General features: G+C 32.6%; 1 protein-coding gene across 1 annotated transcript; it reads right to left on the reverse strand.

Annotated features, from left to right (window-relative positions):
- Window positions 1–1,918: 1,918 nt before the first annotated feature.
- HELRODRAFT_131179 (hypothetical protein) lies at window positions 1,919–15,903 on the reverse strand (the record flags this gene model as incomplete). The annotated part of the gene is made up of 2 exons (XM_009016163.1): window positions 1,919–2,162; window positions 15,650–15,903. Coding segments are annotated over 2 exons (498 nt in total), but the record flags the coding sequence as incomplete, so codon positions are not given.
- Between the last annotated feature and the right edge of the window lie 619 nt (window positions 15,904–16,522).

Consider the following 16,522-nt stretch of genomic DNA (forward strand, 5'->3'; position numbering starts at 1 on the left):
TGCGTGTGTGTGTGTGTGTGCGAAAAAATAAATACATGATATATATCCAATCCCATAATGATAAATAACGAATAACATAATTTAAATAACAAAAAAAAAAACTCAAAAAATGTACATTCGTATTGCGAAACAAATGAAATTTCAACGATATAAACAATAAATTAAATTAACACACAAAAATGAAATAAAACAATTAAAAATAGAAAGTGTGTAGCGATTGATTCCTCACGATATTAATAATGTTAAATGTAACTTTTAATCAATTCATGATATTTCAAGATGACTTTGTTTGTTTTTAAGTAAGGACTAGGTTTGACAATGACGTTATGGTAGATGGTCGGTCGGTTCGTTCGTTCGGTCGGTTTGTTAGTTGAAAATATTTCAGGTATAAAAGCATAGATAAAATAAACTCTTTAATTTTAGGAATTATTCTATTAAATTATCAACAATAGAAAATAAAACAAAAGCGGAATGAAACAACAAACAAGTGGAAAACAATGGAATGGGATGTCAAGGACTAGATATGTTATACAAACACTGGGAATGATAGTATGTATAAGTATATATATATATATATATATATATATATATATATATATATATATATATATATATATATATATATATATAATAGTATTGTTTAAATTCTAGCGAAGTGTTGGCATTAATCAATTTAAAGTTTGTCTTTTCAATATTCCTTACTAGAATTATCTGGAAACTGTTCAATTTATTGAGAATAGAATTATTTATTATCCAAGTTCATCATGAAAATTTGATAAAACTGTTGTCATCCAAATTAATCATGCTCATCGTGATTATTTTCAATGAATTTAATAATTTCCAGAAAATTCTAGCAAGGAAATTTGAAAAGACTAACTTTAAATTGATTAATGCCAACCTTTTGGAAGAATTCATACAATACTGTATATGGCCTCCTTCCAATATATATATATATACATATATATATAAATATATATATATTTATTTATATATACATATGTGTGTATATGAAAGTGTACATAAAAAACACATTGTGCACAATCATTTAACAGCTTCCACACCAAAATAATGTACATGAAAATGAAAAAAAGTACACGCAGTAATGCAATAAATATAGAAATGAGTATTTCAGTATCTAGATCTCTTGAAACAAATCAAAATAATTTTTAAAAATAAAAAATATTGAAAATAGCTATTGCTTGTTGACATTACAGTTGTTAGATTTACAAGTTGGAATTATTATGTAGCAGGCAATCTAGTTTGTGTGTTGTGACTATGTACACTTTGTTTGAAGAACGCAACAGACAAAAATCATGTTAGCAAGTCAATATTTTGCTTGCATGTGATAATACAACATATATTAAAAGACAAATGAACTTCAAAATATGTGTCTAAATTGTAGCATTGATGAATTTTTACCTCAATTTTTATTTCTAAAAACTGTTACCTGTGTGAAAACAATGAGAGAGAGAGAGAGTTGTGTGAGAGCAATGACGATGAGTGACCAACGAGCCCATGTATGAAGTTTGAATGCTGTAACTCATAACAAATGCCACATATTTCAAATATTTGTCGTAAAATATGTCTAAAGAAATGCATACGTTTAAAAATGAAACAACAAAACAGAAAAAAATAACATATAAAATCATTGAAAAAATTGTTATTGCATAGGACAAGATGAAAACCCGTCGAAATGTTGGGAATGTTCTCGAATGGATACAATGTTTTCAGTCAGTCAGTCTGTTTGTTTGTCTGTTTATTTGCTTGTTTGTAAGTGTGCGCATTTCTGTTCTTATTAATGTTATCTGTTGTTGTTATTAATGTTTGTATTGTTATTGTTATTATTATTGTTGTTGTTATTATTAAAAGAATCATCATCGGCTCCGCTACTGTTTTGAATGGATGACTCTGAGTTGTCATCTTCCACGTACTTCTCGAATGATCTGCGTCGGGCGTTCATGAAAAAGTTGGCTACGGTTGAAATTTTCAATCCCAGCTGCTCGGCGATGGCCGTCTGGATTTCCTTGTTCGGTCGCCTCGTCTGCTCGAAGATTGCCATCAACGTTCGCCTCTGTACGTCTGTGAAGACGAGTCGCGGCTTTTTGGCGGCTGTTGAGTTGGATGCGTTAGTCGACGACGTTGTTGTCATATTGTTGTTGTGGCTGTTGATGTTGCTGTTGGTGTTGTTGCTGATGTTGTTATTGTTGTTCATGATGTTGTTGCTGTTGTTTATGTTGCTGTTGTTTATTGTGGCCAACATGTTGGATTTCCTGGAGTCCGTGCCGATGTTGTTGTTGAAATCTTTTCTCTTGTTTGAGGCGTCTGTTGGTGTTTGTTTGATTGATTGTTTGTTTGTGGTGGGGTGATAATGATGATGATGATGATGAAAATGATGATGATGATGTTGATGAAAATGAGGATAATCATGTGATTGTGTTTATAAATTTGATCACCTGATTGTGATGACATAAATGATAACCTGATTGCGGTATTGATAACCGTTGCATGAACATACTGTTGGTGCTAATCATTTTGTTTTAGCAACAGCTAGGATACTTTTGTAACTTGTTGCTTACACTCGTCAATGAGAAAACGTTCAACCCGACACACGAAAAACATGATATTATATTTATAATTAACTTCAATGGCAGCAAGTTTAACGTGAATATAAAGTATGAAAGAATGTAAGCAAGAGCTTTGATTGGTGGATGTACCATAATAATACACGAACGCAACAACAGAACGTAACATAATTACAGAAAAGATTAAAAACATCCAAACGCAAAAATTTCAAAGTGGAGAAAAAATCGAGGCATGGACAAATTCACATGCACTGGAAAAGTCGGACTTGGATTAGTTTATAAGATTCACAACGTGCAAGCTCCCATACATACATTTTTATACATACAGTTATACATCGTGTGTGTGTGTGTGTGTGTGTGTGTGTGTGTGTGTGTGTAAACTTATACATACACACATACACATACAAATACATTCGTGCAAGCTTCCAGACATACAAACATACAAAACATAGAACAACAAAAAAGCAATTGTGGAAAGCGGTTAGAAGAAAGAAACGTACGAAAGACACTCTGTTCTATGTTAGTGAATAATTTCTAATGAAAATAAATAAAAATAAACAGAAATATGGCGGCGGAAAGGTCTGGTCCCTCTGTTGCAGTGATGAGGTTCACTGACGTACGTGCATCTCTTTTTTTTATAACATATTGATGAAGAAACAGATACATAATTAAAATGAACTAATAACGTAATTTCATATGAACAAAATTGCAAAAAACATCACCATAGAATAAAATGTCTCCGTCGGCAGTCCATAACGCGACGAATTATACTGCATCGTCTATTAATTTATTTTTTAATTTAATTTTTTAATTTATTTATTTGTAATAGCTTGCCCCCAGATTAGCAAGAATGCATTTGATTCGTGGTCTCAAAATGACACGGCATCACAAGCATCAGCTTCTGAGTCAACTGGACAGAGGGAGACTGTTTAAAAGTCCTATCCAATGCGAGACAACAACAAAGTGCAAGCAACAACAAAAACAAAGAAAAAAGACGAAAAATAGTAAAAAAAAAGATAGAGAAAAAGAAGAAGCAAAAAAAATAATTTCACAACGCATCAAAGAGGAAATAGAAATCAAAAAATTTAAAAAAAAATTAGTTTGCGATTGAAAAAAATTTCACAGGTGAACCATAATTGAATTTCGTAATGACGTTTCTAGTTCATATAACATATATACATACATATATACATACAAATATATATTCCAGTCAAAACAAATATATATATATATGTATATATATACATATATAAACATATACTTATATATAACTAGATTTAAACATATACGTAACTTATATATTCCTTTATATAAACATATATTTATATATATATATATATATATATATTTATAAGTTCATATCTAAGTGTCGTGCGGCAAGTCCCAGCATGTGTATGTCAACACGCACGCACGCACACATACACACAGGCACACATACACACACGCACGCAGGTAGATGAATGCATGCATGCATGCATGCATAGACGCGTGTTTAATGTGCATGCCTCTTTGTATCCTTCTGTATATGTTTGTTTCATGCAATACGTTTTATCCGCTAAGTTGGTCTTTCTAAGAAAAGGGAGATAAAAAGAGCAACTAAATTGTTGCCAGAGAATGAATGAATGAATGTGAATCTTATGATTCTTTATAAGTCATATACTCACTCACATACCATTGTATATAATTTTTATTCACTTATGAATTTATTTATTTCTATTTAATTATTCATTCATTTATCTATTTATTTAGTTTTTTCTTCATGAAAGAATAAATGAATGAATGAATAAACAAATGGATGAATGAATGAATGAGCTAATTAATAAATTAATTAACTATTTAATTAATTAACTAGTTAATTAATTAACGGAACAATAGATGAAAAAAATACGATTGAATTCAATAGAGAATTGAACGTTTGATTGCTTGATAGAATGATGGTATGATTGATTGAGTTAATGAATAATGAATGATTGAGTTAATGAATAATGAATGATTGATGGAATGAATAATGAATGATTGATGGAATGAATAATGAATGATTGATGGAATGAATAATGAATGAAACGCTGATAAATAACAGATCATAGGAATGAATGAACATCTGAAAAAAATGTTTAGAGTAATAATTTCTGACTTCAAAATAACGCTTTAATGAGCGAACGTGTACAAAAATTAGAAAAAAAAATGAATAAAAATCCCAAACACGAATAAGCCAAGATATGAACGGAAAACGAACGAATGAATGAATGAATAAACGAATGATTGATTGAGCAGTGAATGAAAAAAAGTTTCAATGACTGAAGAAATGATCGAATGAACGAACGAACAAATGAATAAACGAATAAAAACACGGCTTAGCACGCGAGGCATTCGAACTAGCAGCAGGGCACATCTCCACAACAAGTCATTCAAACAAACAAAGCCAACAAATAAATAAAAATAAGTCTCTACAACATACACATGTGCAGAACAATAAAAATGCACACATGTACATTGTACACCGCACGTACACACAACAAAACGTACATACACGTACATACACACACAAACGCACATCACTGAAGTTACCGGTCGCCAATTTATCTCGATCATTCGTTAATCGAGTTAAGAACCGACCGACTTTTCATTAAATATTTTATAAATCATTTTCAACCGATGAAAAATTAAATAACAAAACATAAACTCACACACACACCACGTAAACTCACAGACACATCACACACACACTCAAACACAAGCAATCATTTTATTTTACAAATATGAAAAACGAATGAAAAATAAAAATCACAAAAAGCCCACACATCCATGTACGTGTACGTATGTATATATTTGTACATATACATAACAACTCTTAAACATAACAAGAATACACCCCACCCTCGCCGTATTTCTCTCTCTCTCTCTCTCTCTCTCTCTCTCTCACTCGCACCATCTATCTCTCTTAATGCGCGTGTATGGCGTTTTATAAACAATGAGCGTATGAATGTGTGTATGACATTCAAGCCTTTTCTCATGATTGCTGAAGCAAACATACCTGAATCACACGTGCCATGAGGATGATAGTGACGACGACGACGATGACGATAATGACGATGATGGTGATGTAGACGATGAAGATGATGATGGTGGTTATAATGATGATGATGATATGGATGACGATGATGATAATGACAATAATAATGTTGCTGAAGATTTTGAAGACGATAAGGATGATGACGATGATGTTGCTGATAACGATGATGATGACCAAACAAGATGATGGTAATGACGATGATAGCGGTGATATCAGTAAACTGACAAATGCAGCAGCAAAACATGATGGGGTAGTATTAATGATAATTTTACTCACTCACTAGGGCTGATGATGATGACGATGATAGAAACGCCGGTCATATGCCAAAGAAACAATTATGATGAAGATTTTTATGATGATGATGATTTAGATGATGATAATGATGATGATGATTCGGATAATAATGATGATGATTTGTATAATGATGATGATGATTTGGATAATGATGATGAATACGAGGATACCATGATAACGACAATGATAAAATAACGACAATGATACCCCTATACAAATATGCAGATGATACAGTATTGATATAAGCATGATATCACGGCAATGTCATATTACATATATCACCATGTGATAGTGATGCAACAATGTGGTGTAATGATATAAGGATATCATACCACCAGGCAACCAGCCAGTCTATTTCATGATGTGATGCAATTGAATGGTAAACTCTGCTAGATGAGATTAATGATGAGGACATGATGATGATAAAGGATAATGATGATGAAAGAGATGATGATAAAGAAAAGGAAGAGGAAGACGATGATGGTAATAATGATGGTGACAATGATGATGATGGTGATGACGACGATGCAAGTTTTATACTGCACCAAATATTCCCAGTTTTATTGTTCTCTACTGTTAAAACAATAACACAAAAACGATAAAAGCCAAGTTACTGCTGAGGTAATAAAGTATTATACATAACAGTAACAGTATTTGCATTGGTAATAATAGTTTCTGATGTAATAAGATAATAATTTAAGTAGTGGTAGTTGTAGTAGTAGTAGTTGTTGTTGTAACAGTAGTAGTGGTAGTAGTAGAAGTAGTTGATGTTGTTGTAGCAGTTGTGGCAGTAGCAATAATGTTCATTAATAGTCGTTACAGCAGTGTCAGCAGCAATTATTTCTGCTAGTTAGAGCAGTAAAAGTCGTAGTAGCGGTTATGTCGTTGCATTTAATATTAACCATATTAAGAGTTCAATGAATAAAAAACAAACTTCAGAAGATGAAAGCCCGCCAGGTTACAAATAAAAATAGATAGAACGAATCAGAAGTCGACCACAAACCATCTCGTGCAACTTAACAAACGAAAAAAACACATCAACACATATACACAAATACATATACAAACACATACATATAAGCATACACATATACAAACACCCAAACACATAAATATATGCATACACATATACAAACACACACACGCTTACACATACAAACTATGCGTGTACAAACTTGCACAAAATTTGATACACTTGCACATTTTATTCAATAAATTGTGTGCACGCTACACGCACAATGTTCGTATTTAAAACGAATCCTTAAGGTAAAAACGTATCTGACTTGCGCAAAGTGTACATACACTGTACAAGTACGAACATCCAAAGGACGCGACGAACGCGCGCGCAAAAATCATAGAAGCGTGAACAAGTACATACAAACACACACACAAACATCTATGAAGAAAAACATATATATATATATATATATATATATATATATATATTTATATATATATATATACCTAATTCGCATCAAAGTTCAATTTTACAACACCAAAGTTAATTTTTACAACGTCAAAGTTAATCTTGACAAAGTCAATATTTCCCTATATATCCACCTAATTCGTATCAAAGTTCAATTTTACAACACCAAAGTTAATTTTTACAACGTCAAAGTTAATCTTGACAAAGTCAATATTTCCCTATATATCCACCTAATTCGTATCAAAGTTCAATTTTACAACACCAAAGTTAATTTTTACAACGTCAAAGTTAATCTTGACAAAGTCAATATTTCCCTATATATACAACAAGGAGCACTGACGATGATTCATTCGGAATCGAAATATGGCCTTATTTGCAGCATGAATTCGAAAAATAAGTTTATTTTGAATTTTAATAAACTAAACGTTCACCAAAAAACTTTTTAAAAATCGAAAAAACGAACTACAAACATATTAACGCCAAACATTCGGTAGAATTTATAGAATATTGTAAAAATTATGGTCTATTACCAACATATATATATATATATATATATATATATATATATATATATATATATATATATATATATATATATATATATAAACTTACATACACACGCGCGCGCTCTCACCTCCTGGAGCAAGCAAAACAAAAGTGAACAAACGAGTAAGGAGCAAAGGCAAAATGAAATTATCAATAATAAAAAGTTTACTCCTGGTCAATCATCTGTTAAATGAGCGCGCACTGTTTCTTCACTTTCTTGCAGTACAAAAACACGACATGTACATTACGCACAATAGCAATTACCATAATTGTCAACCTCTTAATCATTTTTTATTTATTCATTTATTTATTTATTTATTTATTCAAATGAACAAGCACGGCCACTTACAGTTAATAAGAATGAAAGAATTATCATAGAAACTGTAAAAACAGCCAAATTTCTGCAACTTCTACGATTAGTTGACCAAATATCATCACTCCACCCAGCCACTGAAACGTCCAATCATTAGAATGCACTGAACATTCCATTATTAAATTTGGTTACAATTGCAAAGTAGCTTCAATGTACACTTATGCATAAATAAATGTTACCGTTTGCATCATTTTCGTATTTATTCCATTTAATTTTTACACCCGACTTACAAAACAATTTATTTATTTTAATATATAAAATAATATTTATATAATATTAACAATATTTTCTCGTATTTAAACACATATTCACTGATCCGTTGGTCATATTTGATGACAAACGGATTTAGATTCAGCAAATGAAACAAGTGAGAAAATGTTGCATCAGCGCGTGCCTGCTAGTTGCAAACATCAAATGAAGTCCAACTCACACGTGTAATAAAACAGCTAATTAGGAATCTTAGTTTTGCTTCTAATTTTCAACATTTTTCTTAAATGAAATAGTTTTTTTGTTGTCAGATTCAATGAAATTAATTTTGAAATTATCAACTCTTTTTAGTGGATTAATAGTTGAAAGAATAATTTAAAATTAACGATAATTTATGCTAGTATTTTTTATCGTCGAAGTAAATTATTGTAAAAAAGTTTTTGTCAAAATAGAAAAAATAACTAAATTTATATAAAAAAAATGTTATCCCCAAAAACCAGCACTCTTAAAAGCGAGACAATCATCAGTCACCAAAAACCAATGAAGAATCATCCAATCGGAACATTTGAAAAAAAAATCATTCTTTTTAATCGCACGAGTAAATATCAAAAAATAAACCTCATCAGATAAACGTAGCAATATCTATCCAACTATCAACATATCCCAAAGCACATCACACACACACACACACACAAACGCGCGCGACAGACCACATAATGAAGAAAAACTCAATCCTAATTAACACTGATAACGGAGATACTTTTCAGAACGTAACTCGCGAACGTCGCGAATGTAACGGAGAGTAATTGACTGTAATTAAGAGCGGATAATGATGCGTTGTAAATGTTGAGTTGTAGTAGATACGTAGAGTACCTACACCATACAATCCATTCCATTCCATTCCAGGTCTCAACTTTTTGACCAAAAATAAAAATCTAATTGCGCAACTTCATTCTCTCACAGTCGCCTTGTACCTTCTTTCTTTTTTATTTCAGTTTTGTTGTGGTCGTTGTTGTTGTTGTTTTTTTATTCTTATTTTTCTTGTTTTTCTTGATTTTATTCTTGTTTTTCTTGTTTTAATTTTTATTTTTCTTGTTTTTATTTTTTTCTTACCGGACACGTTCGTACTATTCATTCTATAATTGCGTTACAAACAGTGCACTTGAATCAGTGGAGAGAAAAATAAAATAATAACAAAGAGCTATCATTCTACTTACTATCATCATCATCCTCATCATCACTATATAATTCTCATCATCACACTCGTCGTCGTCATCACCGTCTTTTCCATTTTTGTCACAAACTACATTGTTATCATCATTATCGTCACCAGAAACATCATCACCGCCCCAATGAAGAACAGCAAAATGCACGCACACGCACACGAGCACGCACACACACACGCACACATCAGATCAGCTGCGGCCTCATCTTACCTTTATTACAAGGCAGCAGCATACGTTTGCTAATAAAGGTGTTCGCTTTATGTGCCTGTGTGCGCAACATCCATGTACAAATACATGTATGCTCTTCATGAATATATACGTACATATATACATACATACATAAATACATACATACATACATACATACATACATACATACATACATACATTCATACATATATAAATTATATATATATATATATGTCAAATTGTATATATATATATATATATATATATATAAATAACATTGTATGTCAAATTATAGACATACATTGCATATGTGAATGTTAATGTGTACGTACGTACGTACAAAAAAATTAAGATGTAACTTTTAATAAATGAATGAATAAATGAATGAATGAACGAATGGATGGATTGATTGAACTAATGAATTAATTAACAACTGAGTTTATACACACGTGTGTTTATATACACGATGCATCTGCGTGTGTTACTATTAATAACAACAGGAACGTATTAGAAACATGATTATTGTCATACTGTGAACTATTCGCTTTCTTGGTTACTCTGCTAACATTTTTGAAGTAATTTTTTGATGAAATGTTATACTAATTATTCACTGTATCAACATTAAGATTATTATTATTATCACTATCATTATTATTATTATTATTATTATCATTATTATTATTTCTCCCTTAGCTTCACTGTTAGCCAACGAGCAAACAACAGCTGATGGTTGATGTACGTAGACTGACAAATATGCAGGCAAATATTAGCGTATTACACACACACACACACACACATCCACACACAGAAAAAACTACACATACGTACACACAAAACACACCTACACACAAAAAACCACACTCACATACACACAGAAAACACAGACACACACAAACAAAACAGCACTTACATACACACAAAACACACCTACACACGCACACACAAAACCAACATTATCATCAACATAAACGTCATGAAGAAATGAAGAACAACAACAACAACAACATCAACAACGTCACTAGCGTCGTCGCCATCATCACGATCTTCCTCATCTCTGCTTCTATTGTTCAACCACCCAAAAATGGAAGTGTGTGTCTGTGCGTGCAAGCCCGCCTGTGTGAATTTACGTTTTGTTTGAATATTTAAATGTACGTATCTACGCTGGCCTGTGTACACAATCGTACGCATACACTGTCTGTGGAATTTTTTTTTACTCACCTCATCATCTCCTCCATCATTTCCACTTCATCACTCTCATAAGTATCATCATCTCCTCCATCAACTTTACCTTACTTTTTCAAAATGATTATTGTACATTTATACAACCAGCAGTGTCACCGGCCCCATCCAAATTGTAATTATTAATTATTAATAATTATTATTATTAGCATAATTATCACATGACACATCGCACATCATCACCGTCGTCATCAGGTCACATTCAAGAGTGTAGCAATAGAGAGAGCGTTTTAGTTACAACACAACACAACACAATAGCTGCAGCAGCTGGAGTAGTAGCAGTTGTTGGGAAAACTAGTAATAGTAGTAGTAGCAGTAGTGCAGTAGTAGTAGTAGTGGTAGTAGTAGAGGTGGTAGTAGTAGTAGTATGTAGTAGTAGTAATAGTGGTAGTAGTAGGTAGTAGTAGTAGTAGTAGTAAAGTAAAGCATTTAATCTTAGCAATTGAAAAATCATTTGTTTGTTGGTTCGTTCATTCGTTCGTTTGTTAGTTCGTTTGTTTGATGTTTGTTTGTTAGAAACGTGGGAAAACATTGTTCTATGGCAACAAAAATGTTTTCGCCAACATCAACAACTCAATTATGGTTATTGATGTCACCATTGATGTCATTTCATTTCAATCATCATGGTGATTAGCAATCAAAAGTGCACCAACACTGCACTAACATTATGTTAATTAGTGTTATTTATTATTGTTGTATTGTTCGTATTGATACAATGTCCATGAAGGGAATAAGGCGTTCATTGAAGTGGAACATGTGATCTACCTATATTGACATACACCCATGTACCTACCTACCTGCCTACCTACCTACCTGCCTACCCACCTGCCCTACCTGGTATCTTACTTACAGCAGCCGGAACAATTGTTGTATTGTACATCTCTGAATGTATGCGTACGTGCACGAATTATTGCTTGCCATAAATGTACAAGAGCATACACATTTGCATATGTATTTAGAATCATTCCTGAATAGAAACCATTGAAAACGGAAAGGGAATCAAACAGGAATAAACAGTATACCTAAATGGGGATGTTTCTATGGAACTTTTATTAAAACACACCTACACAAATAAATAAGCACGCATAAATTATTTTATGACATACACGCGTACAGACATGCACATGTACACACACACAAATGTACACACACACTCACACGTACACACAATGCTCAATCACGCAAGTTACATTTGCACTTGTATTTTTATCCATGCGTGTCGACCTGTCTCGCTTCAAAATTTCAGGCATACAAATGCACGCGCGCACGGAAAGCATTACAGACTGTTTTTTGATATATACAATTAGGCATAAAATTACATAATTTGTAAAAAAATATAATCTCGTTTGGCAATAATATTTGAGTAAGTTTTTCATAGAAAGTCTGTTGTATTTGCATCAAATCTTTTGCCTTGCACTCAGCTGGTCGAGGCAATTTTAAAAATTTTATAATTTAGTATTATACATAACGTTTGCCTAATGTTGTGACTTTTTTTAATGTCAACAATATTCAAATAATATTCAAAAGAATCAACCAACACAAATACGGTCTACATGTACGTGATTAAGCACCAAGCCATGCATGCATCACACGTGTTGCATATGGTAGACGGAGATCTTTTTTGCATTCTGATCCAGTCACTGCAGGACCAGGAGCTGACCCAGATACGCAAATATGATCAAACGATGAGACTCACATGTTTACCTATAATCATTAACAGAAGAACGTTTGACTGTCTCCATTCACAACACAACTTTGTTATTTTAAACATCTCTATGCACCTAATCTGGTCTTTTTTATTGTGTAGAATTATTAACTTTAGTCTACTTTTGGAAAATAGAAATATTTATAGTTTTTAAAATTGGGTAAATCCAGAATACAATGAAGCAATTATTCAAAACTGAGTTCGAAACTAAACGGATAGTTATCACGATTCCTACTTCACAATTTTTTAATGATCTTCGTGATATTTTGCAGATTTTCCAAATGATGTCTTAACAGCTGAACAAATCGCTCTTCATCGAGAAACACAAAATTGAAATCAGAGCATTTGAACAAATTATCATAAATTATTTTGTTGAAAAAACAAATGAGACAAGATTTTTATTCGGTGTAATCTGGCTGACTGGACATCTGTTCACTAGTCTGTTCCAGCATTGAAGTTGTCATTAATATTGATCAGTTATCATTTGGATTTTAAAAATTATTCCTTCGACAAACCTGTAGGCAAATTAAAACGTTTTGATTTATAGCCTATCAAGTTTATATTGATAAAATAATTGGTTGTTTCAATTAAAATTTAATTTAATTCGGTTGTTTCATTGTAATCATCTTGATCTGATTAGTTAGTTGAATACAAAACAAATTGCCATTGAAACAAGTGCAGAGCAAACTGGTGGAACAACTGTCCCGACTTTCACTTTCAGCTGACGAGAACCTGTAAGACATAAAATGCAGAAAATATATCTGCTCGTTTGGAGGTTGGAATTAGGCGTTTTTTGTTTTCCATCAATTAAGTTGCGAATTCACGCATCGAGAAGTCTACCGTTAAAAAAACCACTCCTATAATTCATGGCCTTCATTCGTTTCTAATATTAAATCTTGATCATAATTCTAGAGCAATTAATGTGCAACTGTAGTTATGTGCTGTGCATACATATATAAAGACACACATTCTAGACTCATATACACCCGTATGTATGTATCAAATTATATAATTATAAAAAATAAATTTGTTCACCATACAGATAAATTAATACAAATGTTTACACATGTATACAATTAAATATACAGAGATAGACAGATCGATAATCGGTAACACGACGGTGAGAACACTGTTTGCTGCTGTTATAAATCCTCTTGTTAGGTTCATTTTAATTAGGATTCAAATTTCCATGATAATCTCACTTCATTCATTGAACGCTTAACAACGCCCATTTTGTTCATATCTCCTCAGCCTGTGCTATATCAGTGATAAATTTATTCATAAGTTAATTTTACGTCGAAGTAAGCATGCAGTCGCGTTGCACAAAAACACATACTACGTCTTCAATTACAAATACCCAACGCTTTTCTTATCAAAATTTTCAGTAGTTCAAGTTATTCTTCGCAAATCCCATCATTACAATTTAAAAATTATATCAAATCACAATCTATACAAACTACTTATTCGCTGGCAATATGGATCTCTCAATGAAATGGCAGATCCTGTTACTTCGGAATATTTCGAAACTACATCTACATGACATAGCAGCATAAAACTACTAGCACGAGGTAGCTCATTCATTACAAAGACAAAGGTTTTCTCACAAAAAATTACCTTTAGTTGTGTAACTTTAAAACATGGATGGACTGGCGCCACACGGAAACAATGAACCACCATACTTTACACGTGGATTGAACTTTTTAATTTTTTGCTTTTACTTCATCTTAACGCGAAGTTGTCCAACAGTTTATGAGAACATGATTCAACATTTAAGTTACGATATTGTTTTGCTAAAACAAATTTTTATTAAAAAAAATAAATATTACAAAGCAAGTCGAAGAATAATTGATAAACGTCAAGAATAAATTATAAATGACAAACAAATTAGAGAGATAAGGCTACAGTAACATTAAAACAATAACGTTAATAAATTATAAGTCCACATTTTCAGTCAAAAATTTTCATTCAGCGCGTTTAAAACATGAAAACATAAATGCGTGGGAATCATTTATTTTGCAGTAACAAAATGCAACAACGGCAAACAAAAAATATGAGTTGCGTTGTTTTTCAACTTTTTAATAAATATAGCAAACTACCACGTATCAGTATGAGCTTAATTTGCCTACATCATGTAACACATACATGATGTATCACGTAGAAGATCATCCATAGTGGGAACTGTAGTAATGAGAAGTAATAAAAACACGTTCAAGTTAGTTGGTTGGTTGTTTGGTTGGTTGGCTGGTTTGTTCATTTATTTGTTGTTTAGCATGTAAAGTGAATAATTAATTTGAATGCTGATACATAGTAGCATTGAACTATGTATGTTGGGAAGAAGATTGATGATGATTGGTCTTGTTTGTTTGATGTATTGTAGCGAAAGTGAGATTCTAACTGGGATATGCAACCAGAAAATTTTAATCTTTCTTACTATTTCTAAATTATGAAAGTAGATTGGCGGTTTCAGTTGTTATGTTTAAATGTTAAACTCAAGTTGTAGATACACCTACAAATTAGCTTTCTATAAACATTAGACATTGAGTAACCACCTAGCAACGCCCAGCTAACAAATGATATGTGTGAATGTATTTAAAATAAATATTGAAAAACATCATTATTTTGCTGATATTTTTATTTTTATATGACGTTCATTCGATATGGTACCAATGGCTGTTTTCACTACTTGCATGCACAAAACATGTTATTATGTTACTGACTACTATCAGAGTTTTTATTTAGATACAAGACAAAATAAGTTATAAGATGAGATAGGGATCAGATGCCATCACTAACTTGTCATCTTGCCAATCATCCTCAATGTTGCAAGTCGTTGGTACTCTGGCTCCTGCAGCCACTTCCACATCCGCCTGAATGTTTCTCTGCCTGATTTTAACTTGCTCCACGGTTTTGGGTTCCTTAAGAGATCGCTAAGGGTTCCCTGGCTTCGACAGAGAACCTGTTGAGCGAAGACAGATTGTGGTATGCTGTATCTTTTCAGTTCACTGCCAATCTGCAGAGCGACCTCTCGAGTGTTCAATTTCTCACCGCAGTCATTCAGATCACCACCATCATTGGATGGAGATGCAAGGCAATGCATTGACGATTGTTGCTGTTGTTGCTGCTGATGATGTTGTTGTTGTAATAGAACTAAATTGTTGTTGGTGTTGTTGATAATAGCGTTGTTATTGTTATCGTTATGGTACTGGCTGTCTATATTGTTATCATTGGACAGACTTTGTAAGAGGATGTTTCTGTTTTCGTTGTATAGAGATGAAAGTGAAGCTTGCACAGACTGAAAATCTTGTTCATTTTTCTTCATCTGGTAGAGACCCTCAAGTGGAGGCAGCAACAAAGTACCAGTGGTTGATGCCATGTAACTAGTTCCCCCCCCATTTGCACCGATGTATAAATTATTTTGTCCTGATTGAGGCTGTAAACCCAGCAACTGCTGCTGCTGGTGGTGGTGATGATGTAGATGGTGATCTGTGTGATGATGAAATGAATTACCAAGTGTTAAATTGTTACCCAGAGCATTTGGAATTAAATATGGGTTGGGCTCATTGTCGTCATACAGAGAATAATTTGGGGCATAACTAGCCAGAGGTGGTGATGAATGGTCTTGTGGGTTAAACCCATTTGTGGGAAGGTTCCCTAATAAACCA

Source organism: Helobdella robusta (genome assembly GCF_000326865.2).
Source record: "Helobdella robusta unplaced genomic scaffold HELROscaffold_17, whole genome shotgun sequence".
Lineage (NCBI taxonomy): Eukaryota > Metazoa > Annelida > Clitellata > Rhynchobdellida > Glossiphoniidae > Helobdella > Helobdella robusta.